The following is an 18251-nucleotide window of genomic DNA, read 5'->3' on the forward strand; positions in this document are numbered from 1 at the left end:
TCCAGTTTCCTTATTTCAAGAATGAAGATTCTGTGGCCTCAAACTTCTTTGAAATAACTTGGTTATTTATGTCCAAATTTAAATGTGATCAGTTTCCTTGCCCCTCAAGCTTGGCATTGACATAGGTTATTAAATGTTGGTGAATGGAACTTATTATTGAAAAACTACTCTTCTTTATTATTTTAAAACCATTTACTAAACCTGGTAAAACAATATATCATTGTTTTAAAAAATTATTGAAAATTCTTCTGCTTGTTTTTCATACTCTTACAGCATGTGTAAGTGGGCTAAGGATGGATCACTGGATGAACAAGTCTAATTCATCTTCAACCTCTCTTCTACTTCCTCCTCTCCTTTTTACACAATCTTCCTAGTTCCACTGCTGCTACCCTTGCTGCTCTGAGCTGCTGTTTCTGCTTTAGTATTTCCCATTCCAAGTACTCCAGATTTATACCATCCACATTTTCCTTCTTAAAACCATTCTCAGAACCAGTCTCAGTGGCGCACACCTGTAATCCCAGCAACTTTGGGAGGCTGAGGAGGATCAAAGGCAGCCCCAGCAATTTAGCAAGGCCCTAAGCAACTCAAAGTGAGACCCTGTCTCTAAATAAAATATTAAAAAGAACCAGAAATGTGGCTCAGTGGTTATGGGCTCCTGGGTTCAATCCCAGTACAAAAAGGGCGGGGAGTCTCAGGTCACATCACCTAGAGGCTCTGGATCCTTGAGCAAATGCCACCTAGCTACTCAATAAAGTTCTAATTCAGAGCTTCATTCTCTTGGTCCAAGTCTCCCATCTTTCTTTCTAATCTTATTTATCATTCCTCCACTTCCTCTGATGCTCCCTTCAAACTGTTCCATACCCTTCCCTAAAATATGTTCCCTTTGTTTGTGCCTTTGCTGAGGCTTCTCCCTCTCTGGGAAACACCTTTTTGTTCATTGCACTTTCAGAAATCCTATCCCTCCTCCACACTCCTGGCCCTGCTTGCTTTATTTCTGCAGCACTTGGTTCTACTTTCTTATGGCAGGGACCAAATTTCACCTTCCATTGGATTATTTGGTTATATGGCCTGATGCTTCTACTGAAAGCAAGTGGACCATTCTGCAAGTACAGTAAGAAATAGTTTTAAGTTAAAACACCGAATTTATTGCATAATATTGAACTATATGCACACACATAGAAAATAAACATTTAATATAACTGTATATCTTTTTTTAATATTGTATTTATAAAGACTGAAAAACTACCAATTTAGCAATTGGAGTAAGTTTTAAAAACAAAAAGCAAAAGTCCACGATCCTTCATCATTTTGAAGCTGTATCACGGTTCATAAATACTTCATTTTATATAAATAATTTTTCTGTAGTTACTAGGAATTTAAAATTAGGCTTACACGGGTTCTTTGATCATGTAGAATTCTCTTATCCCATGATGAAGAAGGTTGAACATGTCATTTTTGAGATACATATGTTTGATTTAAACATAATCCCCTCAAAATCCCACTGTAAACAAACATTTCAAATGTGACAAACAAAAATTCCATCATAAAGAATGTCTATAAGTCTAACGATTAGGGAGGAGGAAAAAAAATCTAAATAGAAAATTTGAAATTTAAATAAAAGTACAAAAAGAAAAACATCATGCATCTACCAGGAGGAAAAGGAAGAGAGAATTAAATCATAACAAAGAAGAGAATGCAGTAGAGAAGACAGGAAAGCAAAGTTAGGGAGAGGTGGAAAGGAGAAAAGAGAAGAAAGATGACATGAAACAGAGAAAGGGACGAGAAATTTATTGTTTCTACTTTTCTTGGGCAATATACTCTCTTTAAAAAAAAAAAATTAACACAACTTGCTCCAAAAGCTAGATAACGGAAGGGGTGGGAGGCCTATCAATTCATCTTATTGTCAAAGGGACATGGTTGAGGAGCAAAACAAAATTAGGCTCAACTGCAACTTGAAGCTGTTCTGCATATCTTTAAGGAGGCCTAGGAAATATGCACATCCATGGGAAAGTTGCTATTCCCTCAAGAACTTTTTTATTTTTTTTTAAGCAAGCTGTGTTCATAAAGCCTCCTGGAAACTCAAGAGCTCTGCCAAAGTAATGGATCCAGTCTCAGCTTTGGGGGATTGGGAGTTTCTGAAGTAGTCCTTTCCTCCTGTAGATTAGAGTAGGGCTGCAACAAGCCAGGGCATTTCCAAGGCTGGAGAGAAAGGAGGCAGTCTGCATGCGCAGGTAGGAAGGAATAGATCAAAGTCATTCTTATAGAGGAATGAGAAGTTAAGAGAAGGAAAAGGAAGCATTGTAAGGAAAGAACCAGCTGAGAGAGACATTTGGGAAATGAAAGGTTAAAAGTCTACTGCCATTTTATCCAGCAGAATGCAACACATTCACAGGTAAAAAGAATACTGGGTAGTTTGGTTTAAAACAAAAACAAAAATCCAAACCAACTCCCATACCAGAGCCAATTTTTCATCCTATCCCCAACCCCTGATTTTTTGACCAAGCTGTTAGCTACTTATAACCCCAGAAACACATCAACCATTTTCAGGATTCAAAAGTCCCAATCCACTTAGACAATAAAAAAATAGATCACTCCCCATGATTCTCTATATAGGCCTCAATGTGGACACTGAGGAAGGAAGGGACATCTAGGACGAGCTAGGGAGATTCAGGCCAAACTAAACCCCTCATAATTGTCAAGCGCCTGGGTCAGTCGTGCACTCAGAATCTCTTTGCTGCTGTACTTGGGGAGGTCGAGCAGGTTGTAGCAAGTGTGGGCCACAGGCAAGTACTCCTCCCCACTGGCCGTGGACTGGATGACAATCTGTAGGCTGGCCATGCCATAGATGGGAATCCGGTCACTGCCAGTCAGGAATACTGTGGGAGAAAGTGAAATGGCATTATCATTCTCTCAGCAACACAGAGGATGGAATGACACCCTGTGGCTCCCATGGGAAGTACAATTCCATTCATGTGCCAATATGTACCCAGAGCAATGATGGATGCTTACAACCACCTTCAAGTAAAAATGTCATTAAACGTGTGCCCTCATAAACTTCCTAAGTTTTCACAAAACCAAAGACAAAAGGAGTGATTGACATAGAAAAAGAGGAGATGCCCTCAGGGGAAACCAGGAAGACCAAGACTCTATGACCTCAAATCTCCTCTCATGTCAAGTGTCTGATGCCATCTGACGTTTGAGCTTCCATTTAGGATCTGATGTCCACTCCCTCCTTCAAAACCCAGAAGAGCTGATCCAGGCACCATATAAGTCATTTCAATCTTATAACATCACTGTGATTTGACAAAAGTCAGGGCAGGAGGTGGGGTGGGGTGGGGCCATAGGAGCTTGTCTTTCCTTCTTCCTAGTACAGGATAACTTTGTCACAGTAGAAATGCTGGAAATCACTATAATGAAATTGTCACTTAAGAAGCACCTTCAAATAACCTGAGGCCATGATGTAGGGACATCATTAATCCAGAATTAATAGAAACTTCCCCAAGTATAATGGTTCCTAAACAGAAAATGTCTTTTTCTATGGAAATCCCCAAGGCCATAATAGGCTTCTCTTGAATGCCTTACCACATCATTTAGCAAGACTTATCCTGTCACCCAACTAATGCCACTGCTTCTCAACAGCCCAACATCACCAGCCAAAGCAGAGCTGGGCCTCTTGGAAGAGTTCTGGTGTTAGATCTCCACTTCTTCGTCTTTGCTGCATGTGAGCAGCAGAACATACACCTACGTCCTACGTTAATATTAATATGTGCTCATTCTTATAAAGCAAAACTAATTTCCCTTTCAAACCCTATTTATTTATTATTTATTTAATATTTATTTTTTAGTTTTAGATGGACACAATATCTTTATTTTACTTTTATGTGGTGCTGAGGATTGAACCCAGTGCCTCACAGGTGCTAAGCAAGCACTCTACCACTTGAGCCACAATCCCAGCTCGTATTTTTTTGTTTTATATAAATAAAAATTCTATATTACTCATTGGCTAATTTCTGACTTTGATTATATATAGACATGAATAAAGGAAAGATTTTAGGTGTTTTTAAAAGGCCGAATTTGTTCATGTAAACTAACTTCATTTTCCTTTCCAAGGATATTACCCTTCTCTGATATCATCAAACCAGTCACAAAGAATCACATATTATATAATTCCTTTCATAGGAAATGTCCATAATGGACAAATTCATAGTACAGAATGATGGGGGGCTATCAATCATACCTCCCCACTTCCATCTACAAAGGCACTTAACAGTACTTTTTAAATTTTAATTTAGTTTTTTGTTTATACTTAGCAATATTTTTTAAAGCCAACAGATATGAGGGAGGCTAGTCCAAACAATGTCCTTCCCTAAATGTAATACTTAAGGAATCACTTTCTCTTTTAGTAGGGCATGGAGGATTGAATCCCAAGGGTGCTTTACCACTGAGCCACATTTCCAGTTCTTTTTTACTTTAATATGAGACAGGGTCTTACTAAATTGCTGAGACTGACCTCAAACTTGCAATCCTCTTGCCTAAACCTCCTGAGTAGCTAAGATTATAGGCATGCTCCAACCACACATGACAAAGAATCACTTTCATATAAAATAACTATTATATTCATTTATTCATCTGCTTTTGAGACAGGGTCTCTCTCTGTTGTCCAGGCCAGGCTCAAACTCTGGGCTCAAGGGGTCCTCCTGCTTCAGCCTCCTGACTAATGGGAACTATAGGTGGGCATCACCACACCCATTTAAATAACTATTTACTTTTAAAGCAACTGAAAAAAAAAATCAATAAAAAGCTTTTTTCCTCCCTTTAGGCAAAATATATAAATGAATAATGTACGTTGTGCCTGAAATCACTGGACAAAAAAACAAAACAAAAATAAGTATATTTACTTACTTACTCTTTACCTCTTGGAAAAGTTAAACCCTACCTATGGGGTATATTTCCCTACACTATACACAAAACTAAAATGTGGATAAACACCATATTGATATTACTGATACTTACAGAGAAACTTCTTCTTCTTTTCCAATGGAAACTCATGAAATGTTTCCCAGAATAGTTTCACAGTGGGATGTGCGGCTGAGTAATCACCCTTGTAGATGGCAGTCTGTCCATAAAAGAAAAAAAATTATCTTACAGAATATTATAGTAGACATGGAAATAATTTTCTTTGATACTAAGAAATAGCTACCAAAATGCAGAGACTTCCAAATCCTACTCAACCACGGTATACTTTGAAGGGAGACAAGGCCCTCCCTGGGCACACCTACCAGGCAGCTGCTAGGTCAAGCTAGCATCTTTTGAGCTTACCTCTTCTAGTTCTTCCCAGTTGTAGTTGCTGTTCCCCACCATCATGGCCCTCAGTTCTGAAGGCTGGAAGAGCTCAAGTACTTTGCCACCGCACACCTTTAGGAAGCCACTGGAGAATGCTGTGTACCATTCATGAACCGAGATGTGGAAGACATAATTGACATAGGCATCCACAAATTCCTGCCTGCCAGAAAACCAAAGAAATAGAATTAGCTCAAGCCTGTGTAAATTATGAAGTTGCCCTTCTACTCTGAGCTTGAGAGTGATGAAAAAATGGAATTCCATCAAATTCCACACCAGGTGGTATGCTAAAGGTATCACCCAGGCCGCTGGCCCTCTGTGCATTCCCTTCTATCCCTAGGATTCCATGGAGTGTTTCAGGTGACCTGGGATGGGAAGGGGAGAAGGTCAGGCAGGTAGAACCATGCTGCTGACGTTACCTGAGGATTTCTAGTTTCTCCCTTGTTTAATGTCCTGCTTAAAATTTAGTTTAGGAAACAAAGACTTTTTCTTTCAAGCAACAGTAGTTATAAGCCATTTCCCCTATCTTTGGAAACAGATAAAGCTAAACAACTTGATATTTGTATCCTTGTGTATATTAAAAAGCAATCACCCTGGGCTGGGATTGTAGCTCAGTGGTGGAGCGCTTGCCTAGCATGTGTGAGGCACTGGGTTTGATCTTAAGTATCACATATAAATAAAAAAATAAAGGTATTGTGTCCATTTCCAACGAAAAATATTTTTTTAAAAAAGCAATTACCTTATAATCACCTCTGTCCAAAGAGGTCCAATAGAAAAAAAAAAGTGCATTTTACAGAATAAGAATGATATTATAGAAGACACTGTACCATTTGCATTTGAGGCTATGAAATAACTACTGAGATGTAGGAGACCTCTAAATCCTACTCAACCACAGAAGCCTTTAAACAAGACAAGAACTCTGAATTCTGTACCATCTTTCTTATACATCCTTTAAGTACCTCGAAAAAAACTATCTCAAACAATAGCTCCATCTCACTAATAATGAAACGCAAATGAAGACAACAGTAAGTTGACATTAATATAAAGATCAGATGGTGAAGACATAGGGGAAATGGGAATTTCATACATAGCAAAGGGGAAGATACACTATGAAATGATAAGAAACACAGATAGCTATCATAAAATAAATGAAGATCAACCAAATGAGAAAAGCAATGGCTATTTAATTGAAGCTTCCTATATAGCAAGGTAGTCAGCCACTATTGCTTGTGTTTGGCAGAGACTCAAAGACAGGCAAGAGAAGTGAGAATGCTTTATAATAAAAAAGGGAGGCTGTAGGCATAAGAATGCTGTAGATAGGCTATCTAGAAGTGGAGCATCCTATATTTAGGGTGTATATTTGGCTTTCTCTGATTTGCCCTATGTCAGAAGTGGGGAAAAATTAGGAGAACTATAGGCTATTAATAAAATCTTGGCCATTCTGAGCCAATTGTTACAAAATTTATTGAGAAAGATGGCAATGAGGCCTCCTCCAATCTTGAGTTTCAGTAGGCTGGCTTCCTGGGTTGCTTGTTGTAGATAAAAGTTTGGCAGGTTGCTACAGATTATGGGACAGAGCTCAACTTTTAAATATGGCCAGAGTGCTGTACACATGTATATTCAGTCTCTTACAATAGAAACTGTGACATGAGGCATAAACATTTGAGAAGAAAATTGCTCAATATCTAGAAAAGTTGAAAATAGAAACACCCTTTGCCCAAGCCACTCCACTAGCAAGGGGGGTAAATCCAGAGAGACTCACATAAGCATAGGGATTCCTGACTGCAGCACCTTCTTATAATATAGAGAATTTAGAAAAACAAAATTAAATATCCATTAATATGAGAATGGACTGAGAAAAGGTAGTAGAGTCATACAACATAAACCATAAACAGTGCACTTTACTGGAACTAATTAGATCTGTATTTGTCAAAACAAGTAGAATCTCAAGAGCAATGAATGAAAAGCAAGTTTTTGAATATTAAGTACAATATGCCAGCACTTATTTAAGTTTTTGTTTATCCCCAAAACAATGAGCTCTGCCGCTTACAGCTGTGATTCTTGGGTAAGTTGTTTATTCTTTCTTTGTCTTAGTTTCCTCATCTGTAAAGTAGGAAGGGTAAGAAAGACATACAACACTGCTGTTGGGATTAGTTAATACATGCAAAACAGTTAAGAACTCAAACTAGTATATAAAATTTGCTTCATAAGTCTTAGCTATCATTGTCATACTGTTTACAGATAAAATATTTTGCTTTTGAATATGAAATTACACATGATACGTGATGTGCAAGTGTTCATTTTTTTAAAAAAACATTATTAATGTTCATTGGTCTTTTTCTTACACATTAGTTCTAAAAGTATAAAAACATGAAAAGATACACATCAAATTAAGAATTTTGTCTACATAATAAAGAATGGTAGGAAAAAGGGGATGGTATCAGTTAATTTTTTTCATTTAAAAAAATTCTACTTATTCCAGATCATAGATACAAATATGATTGTTATTTGTATTTATTTGTATTTTTAATTTTAAAAATATTAGTAATATCATGAAGATGACACTTTCTACTTACCAATAACTGTTAGATAATATTTCATAAAATTTTGAACTCTTGGGCTTCCTCCAGGACAATACTTTGTACATAGTCACTATACCACTAACAAATGGTATAATATAGTGGATATGTGGGCCAGACAGGGAAGGGTTCAAATCCAGGCTCTGCCACGTTCTGCCTCTAACTATAAAACCTTTTTTCATTTTTAAAATGGGACAAGTGTTCAATTTTGAAAATAATATAAAAAGATTGGTATACATTTTATCATGGTGCCAAAAGTAGAAATGTCAGTAGAAACCAGTCTTCATGAGAGTCAAGATGCAGAAAGGAGGCACCCAGCACGCACTTCCTCCTCCATAAAGAAGAACCAAAGCAACAGGTGTACAACTGACTGCATTTGGAGGTGAGTGGCCATGGGAGAACACTGGCAATCAGCAAGAGAGAGCCTGGAACATTACAAGATTCAGACACCTGGGCCAACAGCACAGTGAGAAACAAAACACTCCACATCTCCTACCCCAGCTGCTTGCTGGGAGAGTGGAAGTCTTCCTTTTATAGGGGTAAAGGTCAAAGAAAGCCCCAATAATTTTTACTAGTGCAGAAACTAGAGATCACAAAGTTTCATACTCCTCACAGGCTTGCAGCCACTCAAATAAGTAATATGAAATCTGTACAGCCACCTTGCTTTGGAAAAGGAGCTCACATTATCTCCCAGAGACACCCCCCCCCCAGAGTGTGGTAGTTAGAAGCTGTCTTCAGAAGTAAACTGTTATCTGAGTTGGGGTGTTCTGGGGTCAGAAACCCTTGAATCCTTCCATTTCAAACTACACAAATACTGTAGTGCACGGTCTTGGTGAACCCAACTTGGTCCAACAAAGTGACCATAATCTAAGTGCACTGTGTGCCCTATACCGTAGAGGACAGTGTTGCAAGATGGAGGCAAACAGCTTTGCCAGCTACTTGTGGCCTTGTACCAGGACAGAACTCCCAAACTGCATTCAGGCACCTGCTACTAACAGAGTAGGGAAGAAACACCTGCTGCTCCTGCTCCACCCACAGGGAAGCACTGAGGGGACCTTGAGCAACTCTACGGCTCCAGCTCTCATCCCACCACCAGATGTGAACAGCTGTACCTGCCTCCCAGACAGGGACTGTCACTGAACCAGCCGAGAGAAACACAATAGTTCTGCTACCACCACACCTACAATATTCCTGCTGCTGCGGCAACTCTGCACCCAGTCTAACTGGGGATACTGCACAGGGGTGCTGTGATTCCCACAACCGACTTTCCTCAGTTGGACCAGTTCGGACTGGCTAGAAGTCAACTGCTTCAGACCTCTCTCATCACTATTTGGACTGCCAGTCCCAGAGGTCCTGGCTAGAGGCAGAACTAGCATCAACAGTGCCTGAGGAAACCCCCATTGTCTAACAGAGGTTACCACCCCCATTGTAGGAGTAGCCACACAATGAACACCCCACACCCACTGCTGTCTACCTGGTCTGCAGAGACAGTGGGTCTCATCAACTCTACCACAATATGCACCATGCCTAAAGTTGTCAGTCATAGCCAAAGAAGATATAGGGAAACTATACTAGGTGCTCAGCTAGAATCAGAGACAACATTGTTCAACAAACTGATAACTCAAGATCCATCTTGAGGAGAAAGTCACTTTTACAGTTTGGATCATAAATGTCCTCAAAGAGTGCACATGTTGAAAGATTGGTCCCCAGCTGATAGTAATACTGGAAGTGGTAAAGACTTTAGGATGTGGGGCCTAGTTGGATAAGCATATTTCCCCCTACTCCTTTCTCTTTCTGTTTCCCAGCCACCATGAGGTGAGCAGCTCTGCTCTGCTGCATGCTCTCTGCCAGGAATTTTTGCCATGCCATGGTCCAAAGCTGGACCAAGTAACCATGGACTGAGCCAGAATAAACCTTTTCTCCTTTAAGCTGACTGATCTCACGTATTTTGTCACAGTGACAAAAGCTGATGAATGCAGTCACTTGCTAAAAAGTCCACTCCAAAAAAGGTGGGCCCTTTTATCATCTACTAGATGCAAAAATCAACTCAGGAGCAGAAGAAATATGTAAAATTAAGGTAATATAATGCCTCCCAAGAACATAACAACTCTCTAACAATAAATTCCAAAAAAATCAAAATAGCAAAATGTCTGAAAAAGAATTTTAAAGGATGATTATAAAAACTTCAGTGATATTCAAGAAAATACAGATAAATAGCTAAATGAAATTAGAAAGACAATGAGGAATGTGAATGAGGAATTCAGCAACAAGACACAGGTTTTTAGAAAGAAACAAGTAGAAATCCTAGAAATAACCTGGAATGTAAATGAACTAAATTCTTCAGAGTTCAATATGTCAAAAATTAAAGTTGAAAGCCTCAAGAACAAGCTATGTCAAGGAGAAAAAAGAATATCTGAATGTGAAGACAGGTCTTTTGAAATATTACAATTGGAAAGAAGGAAGGAAGGAAGGGAGGAAGGGAAGGAGAGAAAGGAGTAATTAAGAACTATAGGACTCTGTTAAACAAACAAACATCTATGTTTTCAGATTACCCAAGGGTGAAAAGAATAAAGGTAAGGGCACAGAAAATATATTCAATAAAATTAAAGAAAATTTCCCTAATTGTGGTAAAGATATGAACATCCCATACAAGAGGCTTATAGTACTTCAAATAGACATGACCAGAAAAGATCTTCACCATGGGATATTATAGCCAAATTTTCAAGAGTACAAACAACAAAGAATTTTAGAAATCTGCAAAAGAAAAGCACCAAGTCGCATTTAAATGTATTTCCATTAGATTAACAGCAAATTTCCTGTCAAAAACCCTCCTGGCCAGGAGAAAATGAAATAACACATTCTGAGTCCTGAAAGAAAATGACTGCCTACCAAGATTACTAAACCCAGCAAGGCTATCCTTCAAAATGAAAGATAAATAGATATTACAAGACAAGCAAAACCTGAGGGATCCATGACAACCAGACCAGCCTTACAAAAGATGCTTCAGGCAATCTTACATAAAAAAATCACAGAAAGATAACTACAATCATTATATGTTAAAATATAAATCCTCCTAGAAGAAGACATACACAAAACTGAAAATATTCAAACATTATCAATATAGTAAACCATTAAATCACAAAGAGAAACAAGGCAAAAAGAAGAACAAAGAATATTCAAAACAACTAGAGGAAAATCAACAAAATAACAAGAACAAATCCTCATCTATAGATAATAACCTGGAATGTAAATGGACTAAATTCTTCAGTTAAAAGATAGATTGGTTTAATGGATTTAAAACACACAGATACACACACACACACACACACACACACACACACTCACACACACAATATGCTGCCCATAAGAAACTCACCTCATCAGTGAAGACACACACAGAGGCTGAAAGTAAAGGGATAGAAAATTATATTTCAAGCACATGGAACCTGTGAGGAGTATCTATACTTAAGACACATTAAGACAAAAACCACAAGAAGAGATAAAGGTCACTATACAATGATCAGGGGATCAATTCAACAAGAAGATAAAATGATTGCAAATCTAAATAAACCCAATTACAAAGCACTCAACTTTATAAAACAAACACTATTAGATCTTAAGGGAGATGCAGGTGCCCATTCAATAATAATGTAAGATATCAATACACCACTATCATCAATATACAAATCATGCAGACCAAAATCATCATCATCATCATCATCATCATCATCATCATCATCATCAATAAGAAACAATGGAATTAAGCCATCCTAACAGACATTTATGTAACATTTCCTCTAACAGCTGAATACATTCATCAGTACATGGGACTTTCTTTAGAATATACTACATTAGGCCATGAAATGAGTCTTAAAAAATTCAAAAAAAAAAAAATGAAACCATATTCTGCATCTTTTCTGATCATAATAAAAACAGAAGAAATAAAATTAGAAGTCAACAAAAGAAATTTTAGAAATCATACAAACGTCCAAACGCTGAACACTACACTTTTGAACTAATAGTAGTTCATTGAGAAGTCAGAAGGGAAGAAAAGTACCTATCTCATCACTTTGTTCAATATAGTCCTGGCATATTTTAAAATTCCTAAAACAAATGAAAATGGAAACAAAAACCAGGTAGAGTGGCACACACCTGTCACCCCAACTATTTGGAAGTCGGAGGCTAGAGAATCGCAAATCTGAGGTCAAGCTTGGCAACTTTGTGAGACCCTATCAAAACTTTAAAAATAAAAAGAGTTGGGGGTGTATCTCAGTGGTACAGTGCCCCCAGATTTAATTCCTACTACTGGAAAAAAGGAGAAGAGAAAATGGAAATACAACATACCAAAACTTGATAAAGCTTTTGCTAGATCAACCAAGGGGGAAAAAATAGGACCCAAAGAAAATAAAATTAGGGATTTATATAAGGAGATGTTAAAATCGATACCACAGAAATACAAAAGATCATTAAGGACTTTTACAAAAAACCATATGCTAAAAAATTGGAGAATCTAAAGAAACAAATTTCTGGACACATATGATCTATCAAAATTAAATCATGAGAGGCTGGGGTTGTAACTCAGTGGTAGAGCGCTTGCCTGGTGCAGGGTGTTGGGGTTGATCCTCAGCACCACAAAAAAATTTTAAAAAGGCATTGGGTCCACCTACAACTAAAAAAAAAAAATTTTTTTTAACTGGGTCATGAGGACATACAAAACATGAACAGACAAATAACAAGTAATGAGACTGAATGAGTAATAAAGTGCCCCAAGAAAGCAAAAGCCCAGGACCCAATGACTTAAAATTTCACCAAAATTTAAAGAAAAATGTCAATTATTCTCAAACTATTCCCTAGAATTGAAAGGGAAAGAATCCTTCTAAATTCATTCCATGAGACCAGCTTTTACTCTGTTACCAAAACCAGACAAGAACACAATAAAAAGAAAATAACAAAGCAATATCCTGGTCAACACAGATGCAAAAATTACAACAAATTACTAGCAAATTCAATTCAACAGCACATAAAAAAATCATTCATAACAATCAATTGGTTTTATCCCAGGGAAGCAAAAATGGTTCAACATTTGTGATCATATTTAATAAATGTAACATAACAATAAAATAAGGATAAAAATCATATCACCTAAACAGATACAGAAAAGCATTTGATAAAATTCAACATCCCTTCATGATAAATGCCCTGAACAAATTAGGTATAGAAGGATCATACTGCAACCTAATAAAGACTATATATGACAAACCCATAGCCAACAACTTATTGACTGGGGAAAAGATGAAAGTATTTCCTCTAAGATCAGGAAGAAGAAAAAGTAGCTATCTCATCACTTCGTTCAATATAGTCCTAGAACATTTAAACAGAGAAATTAGGCAAAAGAGAGAAAAGGGTGCAGTGGTGCATGCTTATAACCTCAGCAACTTAGGAGGCTGATGCAGAAAGATCACAAGTTTGAGACAAGCTTTGGCAACTTAGACTCTGTCACACATAAAAAGGACTGGGGATATAGCTCAGTGGTAAAGCACCCCTGGACTTAATCCCCAGTACCCAAAAATGAAAATTTTAAAAAAGGAAAGAAATAAAAGGTTATAAATAGGGAAGAAGTCATATTACCCCTACTTGTAGTTGGTATGATTCTACATGTAGACAAACCCAAAGACTCCACTGACAACTGTTAGAACTTATCAATTCAGTAAAGTAGCAGAATACAATATCAATATACAAAAATCAGTACCTTTTCTATATACCAATAACAAATGTGCTGAAATCACAAAAGCAATCCTATTAAAATAGCTACCAAAGAAAAGAGAAAAGAAAGTATCTAGGAACAAACTTAAAACAAAGACACGAAAGATATACACAATGAAAATTACAGAATTCTGATAAAAGAAATCTTTAAAAACCACCCATGTTCATAGATTGAAAGAATATTGCTCATATGTCCATAATACCCAAAGTGATCTACAGATTCAATGCAATTCCAATCAAAAATACCAATGATCTTTTTTTTTTTTTTTTTTTTTTTGGGTACAGGGACGCTCTACCACTGTGCTACATCCCCAGCTCTTTTTATTTCTTGAGACAGAGTCTCACTTAAATTGCTTAAGGCCTTGCTAAATTGTTGAGACTGATCTTGAACTTGCAATCCTTCTGCCTCAGCCTCCCAAGTCACTGGGATTACAGGCATGTACCACTGGCATCTAACACTGCATCTCAAGGACATTCTTCAAAGAACTAGAAAAAACAATCCTAAAATTCATATGGAACCATAAAAGAGCCCAAATAGCCAAACAATTTTGAGCAAAAAGAACAAATCTAGAGGCATCACAATACCCAATTTCAAGACATACTACAGAATCACAGAAACAGAAACAGCATGGTAATGGCATAAAAACAGACACACAGACCAACTGAACAAAACAGAGATCCCAGAAATATAAACCCATGCATCCATAGCCAACTGATTCCTGGCAAAGGCACCAAAAACATACACTGGAAAAAAGACAGCTTCTTCCACAAATGGTGCTGGGAAAACTGCATATCTACATGTTAAAGTGTGAAACTTGACCCCTAGCTCTTACCATATATAGAAACCAATTCAAAGATGGATCAAATGGGGCTGGGGTTGTTGGTGAGTGGCAAAGTGCTTGCCTAGCATGTGTGAAGCACTGGGTCTGATTCTCAGCACCACATATAAATAAATAAAATAAAGGTCCATTTACAACTATAAAAATATTTTTAAATAATGCATCAAAGACCTAAACGTAACACCTGAATCTACTACAAGAAAACTTAGCAGAAAGATTTTGAGACATTGGTACAGGCAATGATTTTCTGGATAGGACCTCAAAAGCACAGGCAACTAATGGGGGGGGGGACAAATGGGATTATATCCAATTAAAAAGCTTCTTCATAGCAAAGAAAACAATCAACAGAGTGAAAGATACAACCTACAGAATGGGAGAAAATATTTGCCAGCTATCTGTCTGACAGAGGGATAACATTCCAAAATATATAAGGAACTCAAAAACCAAACTAATAACAGCAACAACAAAACCCCTCAAGCAATCCACTTTAAAAATGGGCAAATTATCTCAAAAGTCACTTCTCAAAAGAAATATACATGGCCAATAAGCGTAAGAGAAAATGTTCAATATCATTTGCCATTAGGTAAATACAAATTAAAACTACAATGAGATACCATCTGACCCTAGTTAGAATAGCAATTTTTTTTAAAGTAAAAAATGCTAGTGAGAATGTAGAGGAATAGGAACTCTTACACACTGCTTGCAGGGATATACATTAATATAGACATTATGAAGAACAATACTGAGATTCTTCAGAAAACTAAAAAATGGCAGCAAACCACATAGCTCCCAGTTATCCATTGGCTTGCAAGAGTCAACAACAGAGGGTCTACAGAACAGTGTTCTGTATTGCTAAGATATGATGTTTGGTAGGCTACGTATATTAAATGCACTTTGAACTTACAATGAGTTTATCAGGACTAGCCAATTCTAAGTCAAAGAGCATATGTATATACACATACTTATGCATACCCTATTGGTTCTGTTTCTCTGGATAACCCCAGCATACAAATGTCAGGGTGCTTTATAGCAAATACTTAAAAATACAGAAGTGGCTTTAGAATTGGGTAATAGGAAGAGCACAGAAAAGTTCTGAGGAGCTTGACAGAAAAGGAATAGACTGCCTTAAAGAGACTATTGTTAGAAATATGGACATCAAAGGAGATTCTGATGAGAGAAAGAAAAAGGAGGGAAGTTGTAAAGAAGTTTTTACTGAACTAGAAAATATACTGTCATAGACAGAATGTTGCTGGAAATACCAATGTTGAAAGTATTTCCGTTGAGATAATGCACTCCACTATTGTCATGTATATAAGAAATAAATTTTTAAAAAAACAAATTATACAAACTAACAGAAAGTCTAAGAGTAGAAAAGTACACTATTTCTAGGAAAGTAGGGGGATGAAGGAGGAATAATTTGAATAATAATCTGATTTATCACAATAATTTTGTTCTGACGATAGCCTGAATTTCTCAGGTATTTTTTTCATTACTCAGGTATTCTTGATCTTTTCTATGATTTGGGAAATATATATGTCATATTTAATATTTTATTCTGCAAATATTTCCTAATCAAATTAAATGTAGATCTGTGAATGAAAAGATTAAAAGTATCATTAAAAAAGAAAAAAAAAAGAAAGTACTTCCAGTGAGGTCCCTGATAAAAATAAGCAATATGCTATTAGAAACTGGAGAAAAGACAATCCTTATTATAAAGTGGCAGAGAACTTGGCCCACTTATGGGTGCTAGTGTTCTGTGAAAAGTATAAGTTGGAAGCAATAAAGTTAGATATTTAGCTGAAGAGATTTCTAAGCAAAATATTAAAAGGTGAGATCTGGTTTCTCCTTGCTGCTCATAGCAAAGAAGAAGAGGAAAGACGTAAATTGAAGAGGAAACTGCTAACAAAAAGGAACTAGAAGCTTGGATATTGGGACAATTTTTAGCTTAACACCAATAGCATGTTCTGGAAACAGGGCCGTGTGATTTAACAATGGTTTGCTACAAAGATTAGGCATATGGCTCATAGATCAATGAACTATCTCAGCCGAAGTCAGGCATAAAGATGCTGTTATACAGAAAGCTGTGGAGCCTTCTTGTGTAAGTACTGGGCCCCTGTGAATTGTGTGGGATCCCACCAAGGTTATTGAGAATTTCAAACTAGCAGAAGCACTGCCAGCTTGGATCAAAGGGACTGAGATAAGATAAAATGAAGGCGAGCTGTTGAGATTTCTGAAATTCCACAGGCAGGAAATGGACAATAGAGTTGTCTGGCTGTAAACATGTATTCTCTTTTTAAGAAACAGGAAGAATGACCACAAAGATAGTTCAAAGGCTATCAAGACTGCCACTGCCACCAGGAGCCTGACTGAAGGAGTGGTGATGCCACTTCAGGGGGTCTATCACCCTGGTGGGCTAGAAGCTGGAGGATGGAGCCTTAAGCCTTCTCAAGCCTTTAAACCTAATTGAATTTTTCCTGCCAAGTTCCAGACTTGCTTTGAGCCTGTGACCCCTTCAGAGTGGTAATGTCTATCCTATGCCTGTCCCACCACAGTATTTTAGAAGCAGAAAACTGTGTGGCTTCACAGTTTAAAGCTCTTGAAGAATTTTGCCGCAGGATGAATCATACCTTGAGTATGATTCATGCTTGACTTAAATGATGTTCAGATGATGTATTACTCAAGGTTCTCTAGAGAAAAAGAGCCAATAAGGTGGGCTCTGTGTGTATGTGATTTATTATAAGGAGGTGACTCATGCAATAGAAGCTGACAAGTCCCAAGATCTGCAGTTTGCAAGCCGCAGGCCCGAGAGAATAGATGGTGTATTTCAGTTCTAAGGCAGGAAAACACTGATGTCAATTCTTTTCTATTTGAACCTTAAATTGATTGGATAAAGACCATTTATATTAGGCAAAATGATCACTTTACCCAATCTCCCCATTTATATGTTAATTTCATCCAGAAACTGTCTCACAGACATACCCAGAATAACAATTAGCCAAATATCACGGCATCTCATGGTCTAGTTAAATTGGCATAAAAAGTCAGCCATCACAAAAGAGATTGTGGACTCAGAGTTGACTGTGTTAAAAGAATACTGGAATGGGGTGAACATATTTTGTGTTTAAGAAGGACATGGTAGCCAGGCCTGGTGTTGCATGCCTGTAATCCCAGAAACATGGGAGGCTGAAGCAGGAGAATCACAAGTTCAAAGCCAGCCTCAGAAACTCAGCAAGGCCCTAAGCAACTTAGCATCTCTGGGTTCAATTTCCAGTACAAAACAAACAAAAGAGGACGAAGATGTGAATTCTGGAGACCTACAGGGTAGAACATCATAAACTTTGTGTTCTACCAAATTCATATATTCAAGTACCAACTCCCTGTAAATCAGAATTTACTGGAGGATAGGATCTTTACAAAGATAACCAAGTTAAAATGTGATCACTAGGGAGGGCTCTAACATGATATGACTGGTACCCTTAGAAAAAGGAAAAACTGCATACAGAGACACACCTAGAGGAAAAGAATGTGAAAGATGTAAGGCTTAAAACAGAACATTCCCTCACAGCCCTCAGAAAAAACCAACCCGGACAAAATACCTTGACTTTGGATATCTAACCTCAAGAATTATTAAAACAATAAATTTTTATTGTTTAGACCACCTAGTTTGTAGTAATTTGCTGCAGCATCTCTAGCAAATTAGCATATAAATTCTCATCTCTAACACATCAAT

The 18251-nt window shown here is 37.4% G+C and overlaps 1 protein-coding gene across 3 annotated transcripts in view; it reads right to left on the minus strand.

The window, feature by feature from the left end:
- Positions 1-1122: 1122 nt before the first annotated feature.
- The window catches only part of Herc3 (HECT and RLD domain containing E3 ubiquitin protein ligase 3), a 121953-nt gene continuing 104824 nt past the window's right edge, over positions 1123-18251 (minus strand). For 2 of the 3 annotated variants that reach the window (XM_013363883.4, XM_005337527.5), the window contains 3 exons: positions 5320-5503; positions 5014-5116; positions 1123-2876 (listed from right to left, as the gene is read on the minus strand). In XM_013363883.4, the coding sequence (XP_013219337.2) occupies positions 2668-2876; positions 5014-5116; positions 5320-5503 (496 nt within the window). In that variant the 3' untranslated portion in view covers positions 1123-2667. Of the gene's footprint in view, positions 2877-5013; positions 5117-5319; positions 5504-7390; positions 7444-18251 lie in introns of those variants that run through there. The other variant, XM_040293092.2, reaches the window with a different exon arrangement.

The sequence above is a fragment of the Ictidomys tridecemlineatus genome, chromosome 9, assembly GCF_052094955.1.
Source record: "Ictidomys tridecemlineatus isolate mIctTri1 chromosome 9, mIctTri1.hap1, whole genome shotgun sequence".
NCBI lineage: Eukaryota > Metazoa > Chordata > Mammalia > Rodentia > Sciuridae > Ictidomys > Ictidomys tridecemlineatus.